We start from the raw sequence: 13,481 nt of genomic DNA, 5'->3' as shown, positions 1-13,481 counted from the left end.
TTAGGAAATGGGTAGTGGGGGCAAAAATGTAGATGAGGAGAACAGTTAGGACCTATAACCTCATCTAGATGGCCCCTGTCTTTTGGAACAGGGGTGAGCACACTATAGCTCAGGGGCCAAATCTGGCCTGCCACTTGATTTTGAATGGGTTTTACATTTTTTTAATGGCTGCGGAAAAATCAAAAGACAAATAACATATTGTGATGCACAAAAATTATATGAAATTCAAATTTCAGTGTCTACAAATAAAGTTTTATTGACACACAGCCACACCTATTCAATTACTTATTGTCTATGGCTGCTTTCATGCTCCAATGTCAAATGTGAGTCCAGATGAGCACCATGTGGCCTGCAAAGCCAAAAATACTTATTGTGTGACTTTTTACAGGAGACATTTGCTGACCCCTGTTCTGGCAGATGGCTTAAGTGAAGGTGGTAGCAATGGCGATGCAGCAGTCAAGATATCTTTCAAAATTAAATGTGGGGCTTGCGCTGGGTTGGATTTGGAGGGTATTAATGAAAGGAGTGTGTGCATGAATGGTGGTTAGTTGGAGAAGAATATTTTTAGGGGCTGGGAATGGCTTATTCATAATTCTATTTTGGTCTTGGTTTAGGCTTGTTAAGCTCAATAGGCAGTTGGATATGCAAGACTGGAGCTTAGAGGAGATGTTTAGGTTGCAGACATAAATCTGGGAGTCATTGTGTAAATTTGGGAGTTAAATCCATAGGAATTGATGGGCTCAGCTATGGAAAGTGTATAAGGAGAGTATAGAAGACCATGAGGAACCCCAGCACTTGGGAGCTGGGGAGAGGAAAATGAATTTACTAGAGAAATAGAGAGATGGTGAGTGAGGCAGAAGGAACTTAGAGCTATGGACCAGCAGAAGCCAAGAGAGGGGAGTGTTTTAAGAAGAGTGAGTGGGCACTGTGTCAAATTCTGGTGTGAGTGGGAACATGATTAAATAGAGATTTATCTGCAGGATTTGGCGAAATCTGATTATTTCAGTTAGCCGCATCCAAGAGAGATATACTGTGAGCCATATATGTATTTTAAATTTTTTAATAGCTATGTTAAAAAAGTGAAAAGAAACAGATGACACTAATGTTAATATATATTTTATGTATAAATTATTAGTGAGAATTTTGCATTCTTTTTTCATAGGAAATCATCAAAATCTTGTGTGTGTTTTATATTTAAAGCACATGTCAGTTTGGTCTTGGCACATTTCAGGTACCCACTAGACCACCTGTGACTTGTGGCTACCATGCTGGACAGTGCACAATCCACATATCTCACCCTCTGAGCCTCAACCTCTTCCCTGGTAAAATGGATGATATAAATTCAGATTTCCTGAAAGGTGTTATAAGCAAGAAACAATATACTTTCATGAAGCCATGAAGCTCTCATTGCTCTTACCATTTTTTTAATTTTTCCAAAATTTAGGTAGTTTATTTTTTTTAGATACAAAATGGGTGTTACAAGCATCCCAACAATACAGAAAATGTGAAAATCAGCCAAATCTCAGTCTCTAGTTCTGATATACATCTTTCCTGATTTTTAAAAAAATGCCTATCTGAGAACTGTTATACATTGTGATCACGTTGTTACTGGCCTGTACACAGTTGTCAAAACTTGTTAAACTATACCCTTAAAATTGGTGCGTTTTATCGCATGTTAATTACACCTCAATGAAACATATGCCAATTGGCTTTTAGAACCCTATTAAAATAAGAAGATTTTTTTAGACAGAAATATGATCACATCAACATATTATTTGTAATCTGATTTTTAATTTTGTATTGAATTTCGAAAGTTACACATACTCATAACAAATTCAAACAATGCTGAATTGAAAAAGGACAAGTTGGTAGCTCTTTCTCCACTTTATGTCCCACTGCCCAGAGATGATTGCAATGAACAGTTTGGTGTGTGATGTTCCAGATATGCACACATATCTTCATGCATACACACATACAGATATGTATACACGTAACAAAATACTGGAAAATGTAATCATATGATCATGGACAACTTGCCATTTTGGACTGACTTCATCCTTTTTTTAAATTTTATTTTCCTGGACTCAGGTCACAACTTCATCCTTTTAAAACACTGCAGAGTACTCTACAGAATGGGAGCACTTTGATTTATTTAACCAATTCCTTATTGGATTGTGTTCAATGCTTCAGACAAACACTTTTAAAATAAAGTTTACAGGGTATCTTCGTTGTATTTTTATGTCAATACATAGGGTTGATATTATCTTTTATCGTTTTTTAAACAGATGCATGTATTTCATAATGTGAATGGAACATAATTTCTTTAAACATGTGTCTATTGAAAATCTTCCATTTTTTTTTTTACTCTTCTCAATAATAAACATCCTTGCCCATAATCTGTGTACAAAAGTACATTTCCCAAGGTTCAATTCCTAGCGATAGGATAACTGGATCAAAGGGTATTCACATGTAACATCTGAAACATGTTGCCAAATGCCTCAGGAGGTTCAACTGGTTTATTCTTTCACTAAGAGCATATGTTCCCAACACCCTCACTGGTTTTACTCCCCTTTTCAAGTCTTGCCTGTGGCAGATGAATGGTATACCATTAGTGTTTTGCTCTGTATTTCTCTGATGATGATGATACTGACCATCTCTTCCAACTTCTTGTCTATTTGAATACTCTCCTTTCCAAGTGTGTGAGTGGGAAGAGCTTTGGTTAGCAATGAGCTCTAGGCGTCATTGAACTTGGAGCCAGAGCAATCTGAGTTTAAGGCAAGGGTCTACAGAATGGGAGCACTTGGATTTCTTTAATCAACTCCTTATTGGATTGTGTCCAATGCTGCAAATCAAAACTTTAAAAATAAAATTTACAGGGTATCTTGGTTATATCTAGGTGTATGTCAATTTAACAAAATGACTTGCTCAGGGTCCAGCCTTGAACAAGTGGTTTCTGCTCTCTGACCCTCTGATTTCCCACCTGGAGTGGAAAGTGCCTGCCCCGAGGGCTTAATGTGTACAGAGCTCCTCCTAAAGACATATTGTGGATGCTTGAAAGGTGACAGTTAGATTTTGAGGGGCCGTGAGGCTGAGTCAATCTGGGTTCTACTGGTGTGAGTGGGCTGTATCGATGTGGTGAGCTGCCCGTCCCAGGAGTGATTCAAGCACAAGCTGAACAAAGATAGGGCTCTTACGGGAGTCCTAGTTAGGGTGATTTATGGGGTTTCCAAAGACTCCAATATTCTGCCACCCTCAGATTCTCCCCTTTTTGGTTGAGTCCCTCTTCCTAGGGTCCTTGAGTTGGGAGGATAAGCATTTGCCTGGGCCCAAGCAGCATCTAAATACCCCCAGGGAGCTGCAAATAAAGAGCTTTGCACCATGCAGAGGGCATTGCAGGACAGAATCTAGTGACCCAGCCTCCAACAATGTCCCCTTCACAGCAGGCCTAATTCCCTTCCACAAATCCTCATTTACAAATCTGCCAAACCTCAGCCCGCTGAGATACCCAGGGTCACATGTTTTGGGGCCTTCTCATTGTAGGTTTCTTTCTGATGCTGTCACCGGCGTGGCTATTGTCACCATCTTGTTCTTCTTCCCATCCCAAAGGCCCTCTCTCAAGTGGTGGTTTGACTTCAAAGGTAAGGTGGTCAAGGATGGGGTCTTGGTGGGCTCAGTGAGGACTGCGGCGTGGAATGTGGTCATCAAGGGCCTGGAGCCTACCTCTGCACTAACCACGTGGTCCTTCCTCCTTTCACTGTCTGAGCCGTGGCCTTGTCTGGGGGCTTAGGACTGCCCCAGGTGATAGCCTAGGACAGGGGTTAGCCACTGTAGTCTCCAGACCAAATCCAGCCAGCTATCTGTTTTTTGAACAGCCTGTGAGCTAAGCATAGTTTTCAGATTTTTAAATGGTTGAAAAAAAAAAGAAAGAAAAACATTTCACGGCATGTGAAAGTTACATGAAATCCAAATTTCAATGTCTATTCGTCAAGTTTTGCTTTCCCCTAAGAAATGTGTGGAAATTAATTTTCTTTAGTTATATAAGTACCTATACAAAAGCCTCAATTTTGACTCTTGGTCCACAAAGCAAAACAAGATTTATTTTTCTTGCCCTTTGCAGAAAAATGACCCCTTAGCCCAAAGCAGAAGTCGCACCTTGGTTGCCCAAGGAGCCACTTATGGAAGGTACAAGCTGGGTTTCAATGGTACAGGAAGTGGTGGGGACTGAGGGAAAACTGCCTAAAGGCATTCAGATTCCGTTTTTTAAAAATCGCTGAGTCCCTCTAACCAAAAAGGCCTTCAGATTGCCAGCTTGCGCCTCGCTCTGGTGTCCAGCAGAAGTCTGCCAGAAAGTGACGCCAACACCTGAGGCTGCCACCTGGGCAGTTGGATGAGCTCCTCCAGAGTCAGGAAATAGGGACCATAATCGAACTGTTTTCTGTTGTTGAGGAAAATAGTAGATGAAATTTCTTGGCTTTATTTATTTATTTAGACAGGGTCTTGCTCCGCTGCCCAGGTTAAAGTGCAGCCTCACAATCTCGGCTCACTGCAACCTCTGTCTCCTGGGTTCAAGCGATTCTCATGCCTCAGCCTCCCCATTAGCTGGGATTATAGGCACCGCCACCATGCCCAGCTAATTTTTGTGTTTTTAGTAGAGATGGGATTTCACTATGTTAGCCAGGCTGGTCTCAAACTCCTGACCTCAGGCTATCCGCACGCCTCGGCCTCCCAAAGTGCTGGGATTACAGGCATGAGCCACCGTGCCTGGCCAGTGTATTTATTTGTTTCTCATGTGATGTCCCCCCTGGAATATAAGTTCTCCAAGGAGACGAATTTTCTCTGTTTTGGCCACTTCTGATATCCTTAGAGCCCAGAAGAGTGTTTGACACATGGCAGGTACTCAACATATATTTGTTAAACAAATAGTCAAGGACATGCTGTGGGCAAGACCCTGGGATGAGTCCCTTGCACAGAAGGACCATTTGATCTTTCCAGTTAGTCTCCAAGGGAAGTGCTGTTACCCTATTTTGCAGAAGAGGAAATCAAAGCTTAGAAAGGTAGCGACACTGGCCCAAATCACACAGTTGGGGCACAGCAGAGCCAGGATTCAAGTCCAGTTCAAAGCCTGTACCTTCAGCCACTACTCTAGACCACAGACTGGCATCAGCTTGAGCTGGAGTGGGATATCCATGTAGTCAGAGGTTGTGCTTATGAGAAATAGCAGTAAAGCGATGGTTGGATGGGAAAACAGTAAAAACCATGGTAGCTAACATTAACTGAGAGCTCAGCATGTGACAGGCAGTCTGATAAGCATTCGACATTTAATCTGCATTACATGGGACCCTGCTCAAGGCCTTCTTCATTCCCCTGTCCCATCCACCCTTACTTGCTGTGTGGGATGAGTCACTTCACTTTTTCAGACTTCTTGGACTTCTTTAATGAAATAATATTTTATCACCTGAAGGCAAAAGGCGGGGCCACCTGCCATGTCTGGTTGCCTTGTCCAGTTCTGGGCTTATTGTATGTTGCATTTGGCCCAAGAATCTCCTCCAGGTTTATGACACCTACACTGCATGTGGATACCATGGGCTACATACACCTGTGGGTTGCATGCACCTGTGAACTGCATACATCTGTGGACTGCATATACCTGTGGGCTTCATACACCTGTGGGCTGCATACACCTGGGGGCTTCATACACCTGTGGGCTGCATGCACCTGTGGACTGCATACACCTGTGGGCTGCATACACCTGTGGGCTACATGCATCTATGGGCTGCATGCACCTGGGGGCTTCATACACCTGTGGGCTGCATGCGCCTATGGGCTGCATACACCGGTGGGCTACATGCACCTGTGGGCTGCATACACCAGTGGATTGCATACACCTATGAACTGCATATGCCTGTGGGCTTCATACACCTGTGGGCTGCATGCACCTATGGGCTGCATACACCTGTTGGCTTGATACACCTGTGGGCTGCATGCACCTGTGGACTGCATACACCTGGGAGCTACATACATCTGGGGGCTTCCTATACCTGGGGACTACATACACCTGTAGACTGCATACACCTTTGGGCTGCATACACCTGTAGACTGCATACACCTGTAGGCTGCATACATACACTTGTGGGCTGCATACACATGTGAACTGCATACACCTGTGAACTGCATACACCTGTGAACTGCATACACCTGTGGGCTGCATACACCTGTGGATTGCATACACCTGTGAACTGCATACACCTGTGAACTGCATACACCTGTGGGCTGCATACACCTGTGGGCTGCATACACCTGTGGATTGCATACACCTGTGAACTGCATACACCTGTGAACTGCATACACCTGTGGGCTGCATATACCTGTGGGCTGCATACACCTGTGGATTGCATACACCTGTGAACTGCATACACCTGTGGGCTGCATACACCTGTGGATTGCATACACCTGTGAACTGCATACACCTGTGAACTGCATACACCTGTGGGCTTCATATACCTGTGGGCTGCATGCTTGTTGGTAAAGGAATTTTATTAAGTAGCTTTTATTATCTTTATTTCCTGATTATAAAATCTTGTTTTAGATAAACCACTGTGTTACATTTGGAAAAAGCTCAAAAAGAGAAGCAAAATGTCCATAACTGCTCGACCAGGAACTGTCCTGGGAGATGAGGAACTGTCTTATAGAGCCAGACCCATCCTCCCTGCTTCCCTGAAAACAGCCTGCAGAGAAAAGTCCCATTTCAGGAGTGATTACCCTACACCTGGCATGGCTCTAAGCGTGTCATATACATTATTTGACAAATATTTATGGAGTAACCACAGGTGTCACTGTTCTAGACCCTGGAGATGCAACTGTCAACTAACTGGAAATGCCTCATCTCCCTGCAGATTCATCATTGCCCTGGTTCGTGTTCACAAGGAACACCCCCCTACCCCAGTTCTGTAACTGTGCCATGTGCCAGCTGAGGAAATGGGGCACAGGGAGGCAAAGTCACTTGTCAAGGGCACACAGTGAGCCAAGACCCAGGAGGGTCTGTCTCTAAGCCTATGCCCCCAACCCAGGGGTGTCACATTACCAGCCACGTGCCAGGTCCGACCCACCACCTACTTTTGTAAATAGAGTTTTATTTACAATCATGCCCACGTGTTTAAGTATGGTCCTTGGCTGTTTTCATGCTACAGTGACGGAGTAGCGACAACAGAGACTGTCTGTGTGGCTGCAAAACCTCAGTGATTCACTCGCTAACTGTCTGCAGAAAGTCTGTTGACTCCCCCGGCCCATTGTCCTCACCACTGCAGCACACTGCCACTTTTGAGGAAATGAAAATCATCCCATAATTTCAGGAGTCAAAAATACCCTTTGTTTCTATTTTTCTAAATTTCCTTCTTCTTTTTTTTTCCTCTCTGTATATGTTCCAATACAAAGAAAGCCTTTTCTCTGATAAATAAGGGTAAAAATAGCACTTGTGCCGAAGGGCTGAGTTAGGTGATGTCCTGCATGTGGGGTTTCCAAAAACTCCCCAGCTGTGGGAACCATGAAAATTATTTTCATTGGGAATAGAGCAGCTCCCCCTCTCATGATGCTTGTACACTCTCCCTAAAGCTCCAAGTCAGATGCTGGGTCCACACTTTGGCTTCCTAGGGACCCCTGAGTGTCCCCACTAAGATAGGGCTGCAGGGCTGGTGGCCTCTGCCTTGGGCTGAGTGGCCCTGACTGTGTGCTGAATTCCTCTCTCTGCCCAGCTCCCAACACGGAGACAGTGCCCTTGCTGACCTGGAAGAAGGCTCAAGAGACAGTGCCCTGGAACATCATTCTTCTCCTGGGAGGGGGCTTCGCCATGGCCAAAGGCTGTGAGGTAAGACCCCCCCGCCCCACCCCTCCCCCCATCAGGAACATCAGAGGGGAGTCAGGTGTGGGCGGGTCCCAGTGCTGGCTGCAGCACCAGGATCAGAGCAGGCCAACTGCACAGGCCCTAGGGAAATAGCCAGTTTCCTCACTTGCCAAACTGAGATGATCATAGTTCATTCCTCACGGGTCCACACTCAGGGCCTGGTGAGAAAGAGAGGAATAAGGTATGATCTGGATCCTCAAGGCACTCATGATGGGCAAAATATTAATACCAATAATATTAGGACTGGAGGACTCTGTGACTTAAAATGGATAACAGTGTGTTGTGCTCACCCAATGCCAGACACTGTTCAGCATGCTTGTTGAGGCAGAAGGGCGACTTGAGGCCAGGAGTCTAAGATCATCCTGGGCAACATAGTGAGACCTCGCTCTTTGTCCTGCCTCTCTTTTTTTGAGACAGCGTTTTGCTCTGTCACCTGGGTTGGAGCGCAGTGGTGCCGACACAGCTCACTGCAGCCTCAGCCTGCCAGGCTTCATCATTTCTCCCACCTCAGCTTCCCAACTAGCTGGGACTACAGGCATGCCTCACTGTGCCCAGTTAATTTTCTTTTGTATTTTTTGTAAAGATGGGGTTAAAAAAAATTAGCTAGGTATGGTGGTCCCAGGCTGGAGTACAGTGGAGTCATGATTGTAATACTGCATTCCAGCCTGGGTGACAGAGCAAGACCTTGTCTCTAAAAAAAAAAAAAAAAAAAAAGAAAGAGAGAAAAAAGAAAAACGGGCCGTGCACGGTGGCTCATGCCTGTAATCCCAGGATTTAGGGAGGTTGAGGAGGGCAGATCACGAGGTCAGGAATTCGAGACCATCCTGGCCAATATGGTGAAACCCTGTCTCTACTAAAAACACAAAAATTAGCCAGGCGTGGTGGTGCATGCCTGTAGTCCCAGCTACTCAGGAGGCTGAGGCAGAAGAATCACTTGAACCCGGGAGGTGGAGGTTGCAGTGAGCGGAGATCACGCCACTGTACTCCAGCCTGGGCGAGGGAGCGAGACTCCATCTCAGAAAACAAAGCTATGAGGTAATGCTATTATTATGTCCATTCTACAGATAAAGGACTTGAGACACACAGAGAGAAAGTACCTTACATAATGTCATACAGCCATGGAGTCAGATTAGAATCCAGGCAGTTTGGCTCTAGAGTCTATGCTCGTAACCCAGACTAGATAGTAATATTAATTAGTTCACCGATGTTATTATTAATGGTATTCCAGAGGGCTTTGTGAGCTCAGAAGTCAGGTGAAGGTGGAGCAGATGAGGCCCATGGAGTGCAGAATTTCAGAAAGTGCTCACTCTCTGGGGTGTGCAAGCCCAAGTCAGCCAGCCCAGCTCAGAGGCAGCGCAGCGCCAGCATCCAGCCTCTGGCACCATGTGTTAGCTCACTGGATCGCCACACTAGCCCTAAGAGCTAGGTAATGTTTTTATGCCTCTTTTACAGATAGGAAAACCGAGGCATGAAAAATTAAGCAGCTCTCTTACATTCTTACGACTGCACTCTGCTTGGGAGCCGGGGTTCACATGCTCCCTGATTTCAGAGTCCAGGCTCCAAACTGTTCACTCTAGAATTTTACACATGCCAACCATTGTTTGAAGTGCTTCGTGAGTGAAATATGACTCAGTCAATCTTTATAAGCACCACTGAATTTGATACTATCACTGTCTCCCTTTTAAAGATGAGGAATTGGAGGCAAAAGGAAGCTAAATAGCTCACCTACATTTGCACATCCTAGAGATGGTAGAGCCAATATCTGAAGCCAAGCTCTGTCTCACCCCTGAACGCCTTGTAAACCAAGGCATTCAAAACCACAGCCAATTAAAAGTCAATCTGAAATTAACCTGGTTAAGGGAAGCTGAAATTACTTCTTTTATTGCCTTCTCTTCTTATTTCAATTTTAATTTTCAGTTTCAAATGAAGCTACAATGTTGGACACCTGTTAACCGTGTACACTGGGCAGAAGCCCGGCTTGGAGATCTCAGTACCTCATCAGTCTAGGCTCTACCACTCCTCGCTGGGACACTTTGGGAAGGTTTCTTAACTTCTCTGAGGTCCTATTTTTCTCATCTATAGATTGAGACTCAAAGTTCTTATTCTATAGGGTTGTTGGAAAAAATTAAAGAATAACTGCCCATTACATACCAGCTCATAAATCCTCATGCCATAGTTTCTACAGGTTGGACTTTCAATAAGCAGACTCTGGGATGGAGATTAGCAAGCACAGGCTTCATTAGGTTGTGCCATTGGGGTCACTGTGGACGGGAGAGGAAGGAAGCAGGAGAAGGTAGAGGGAGAAGTGCAGTGGGAGGCAGATCCACTGCCATAGGAACATTGGAGCTGAGATGGTCTTCAGAAGCAGTTTGAGTGATCAGAGATAGCCAGACCCTTGTATCCCAGCATCCATCTGTCTGGGGACACAAGCTGCCCCAGGTGCAGATATGACCTCAAGTGAGGCAGCTTCTGGGGTCTGAGAGAGCCAACTGCACCCCCTGAGCTGGGACAGCAATGTCTCCACTGATGGGGATCTGGGTGGCACATTCAGGCTCTCTACACAGGTGCTCATTTTTAAACAAAACATGTTTTACTTTATTCATTTAAAAAAACACATAAATAACAATACAGACTTCAAAGGGAACAAAGGAATAGATGATCAAAAGTACTGTTATTTGTCTGCATTTTAGGAATCCTGAGGCCCAGACAGGTTAAGTAACTGGTTCTGGGTAACACAGTTCATTAGTAGCAGGGCTAAGATTTGAACTCATGTCTGTGTGACTTATGCTATTGCCTCCTGCTGGGGTGTCTGAGGGAAGGCTTCCTGAAGGAAGTGACATGTTAGCCAGGCCCTGAAGAGGTGTGTAGTACAATGGAACCAGACCATCTGGATTGGAATCACAAACTTCTCCCTTCTTAGGTGTGTGATCTTTTTTTTTTTAAAGATGGGGTTTCACCATGTTGGTCAGGTTGGTCTTGAACTCCCGACCTCAGGCAATCCGCCCTCCTTGGCCTCCAAAGTGCTTGGATTACAGGTGTGAGCCACTACGCCCAGCTAGGTGTGTGATCTTTGTCAAGTTACTAAACCTCTCTGGGCCTCAGTCTCCTCATCTGTAAAACTGGAATCACAATGGCACCCACCTGGTAAAGTTGTCATGCTTTTTAAGTGAGTCAAGATATGCAGAGAAATGAGAACACAGCCCAGCATAGTTGGTTAGATACTGGTCCTCATGTATGGTTAGATACTGAGGAAAAGGAAAATCAAAATCAAAAATTACGTGGAGGTTCATGGCTTGAGCAACTTGATGAAAATGGTGCCATTTACCTCAGTGATCTGAGCCCAGCCTGGCCTAGAGGAAGGAGACTGAATGAGATGACCCCGATCCAGAAATTTTCCTGCAGACTGGGCTGCAGGATGCTGGACATGCTGAGAGGCCAGCCTGGCTCTGAGCCCAGCCCTGGGCAGCTGGTCAGAGTTTCTCTTCAACAGGGGCTTTGTGTAGTAGCTGTTCCTTTCCCCAGCCTCTGCCGTACCATCCCCTCCCTGGGCACCCACAGCCTGGCCCAAGAGTGACCAGAATGCTTATGGCACATCCTGGTTCCTGGCCCCTGCCCCATACTCTCATCAGACCACAGCCTGACAGCCTCCTGAGAATTGGAGGTCCCTGGATGCAATCCAGGGTGAGCCTGGTTATATAGGCTCCCTGTGCCGGTTCTGAAGGGCAGGAAGCCTGCCCTAGTGCTTACCCTGAGCCTGGGCAACTCGCTTAAGCCCACTTAGAGACCTCACTGCAGTTTTCTCCTGCTGCAAAACCATGTAGTCATGACTCTGCATAGTCAAGTCAAAGATTTCCCTTGGCCAACACAGAAGGCTGACATAGCCTGCTGCCTCCTCCACTCCCAATGTTGGCACCTACCTCTCTCCCCTCCTAACGCCCCTCCAGTACCCTTGTCCCCTTTCTCAGCCACATCAGACTCATATGCACCCCATGGCCTTTGCATCTTCCTTTTCTCTGTTGAATTTTCATCCTGAGAGCTTTGAGTCCTCACTCTTCAGGTCTCAGCCCCTCAAAGATGTGGGGACCCTCCCAAGCCCCCACATCTAGAATAGCCTCCCACCCCAGTCCCCCTTCCTCTCATGACCCTACCTATTCCTATATACCACATATACCCATCACATGATCCTATGGGTGTGTTTATTGATTGTGTCTCTTACTAAAATGGAAGCTCCATGAGGGCAGGCAGAGACCATGTCTGTCTTATCCATCACTGTTCTGGGCACTTAGAAGACACTGGGTGCATATTGGTGCTTAACACATAGTTGTTGCTAGGACCTACAAGATGGGCTGCTTTGAGAATTGCTAACATACTGTATGGAAAGTACCCAGAAGAGTGGTGATATACCCCAGGTGCTCAAACCAGGAGCCACTCTCATCTTCACTATTATTATTACTGCTATTATTGCATTACCTCATGGATGAAAGGTTGATCTTATTCTTTTGCCACAACAAACTTACTTACAAATATATTGCGATGATAGAAGCTTGGTATTACATCAGAGTGGAGCAAACCCTATAGGTAAGGAGAAAAGGTATATAGCCCCCATTCCTCATTTTCTGCCAGAGATCTGTCATCTTTATTATTGATATGGTTTGGCTGTGTCCCCACCCAAATCTCATCTTGAATTGTATAGTTCCCATAATCCCCTGGTGTCATCCGACCTGGTGGGAGGTAATTTAATCATGGGGGCAGTTACCCTCATGCTGTTGTTGTGATAGTGAGTGAGTTCTGGAGAGATCTGATGATTTTTTTTAATAAGGAGATTTTTCCACCCTTGCTTGGCACTTCTTGCTGCCACCATACGAAGAAGGATGTGTTTGCTTTCACTTCCGCCATGATTGTAAGTTTCCTGAGGCCTCCCCAGCCATGCTGAATTGTGAGTCAATTAAGCCTCTTTCCTTTATAAATTACTCAGACTTGGATATGTCTTTATTAGCAGAGCGAGAATGGACTAATACAATTGTTATTACCCTCATTTCTTTGGACAGACAAGCCTAATGATATGACTAAGATCCAGATTCTGAATCTTACTAGGGCACGTCATGTTATTTATTTGGGAAAATCACTTAGCCTTTTTGTGCCTCAGTTTCTTCAACCATAAAATGGAGATAATTGTACAGACGGTTCCTGACTTCACAATGGTTCGGTGTATGATTTTTCAGCTTTGAAATGGTGAGAGAGTGATATGTATTCAGTAGAAAAGGTACTTAGAATCTGAAATTTTGGTCTTTTCCCAAGCTGGTGACATGTGGTAGGATACTCTCTTGTACATACTGAACAATTATGAAGGTAAACAACAGATACTCCACAGTGTATTGCATTGCCAGATGAGTTTGCCCAAATGTAGGCTAATGTCAGTGTTCTACATTTAAGGTAGGCTGGGCTAAGTTATGATGGGAACAGCTAGGTTAGGTGTATTACATGCATTTTCCACTTTCATATTCCCAATTTGTGATGGGTTTATTGAGACATAACTCCACTGTAAGTTGAGAAGCATCTGCAGTTCATATTCCATGAGGTTACT

General features: G+C 45.0%; 1 protein-coding gene across 3 annotated transcripts in view; it reads left to right on the top strand.

The window, feature by feature from the left end:
- SLC13A3 (solute carrier family 13 member 3) overlaps nucleotides 1-13,481 on the top strand; it is an 84,527-nt gene that overhangs the window by 60,943 nt on the left and 10,103 nt on the right. For all 3 annotated transcript variants that reach the window (XM_064382488.1, XM_012467355.2, XM_012467356.2), the window contains 2 exons: nucleotides 3,541-3,638; nucleotides 7,749-7,861. In XM_064382488.1, the coding sequence (XP_064238558.1) occupies nucleotides 3,541-3,638; nucleotides 7,749-7,861 (211 nt within the window). The remainder of the gene's footprint in view (nucleotides 1-3,540; nucleotides 3,639-7,748; nucleotides 7,862-13,481) is intronic.

The sequence above is a fragment of the Aotus nancymaae genome, unplaced genomic scaffold (genome assembly GCF_030222135.1).
Source record: "Aotus nancymaae isolate 86718 unplaced genomic scaffold, 86718_ANA_hifiasm-v0.15.2.pri h1tg000029l, whole genome shotgun sequence".
NCBI classification, from domain to species: domain Eukaryota; kingdom Metazoa; phylum Chordata; class Mammalia; order Primates; family Aotidae; genus Aotus; species Aotus nancymaae.
This window is presented reverse-complemented; position numbering and strand designations above follow the sequence as displayed.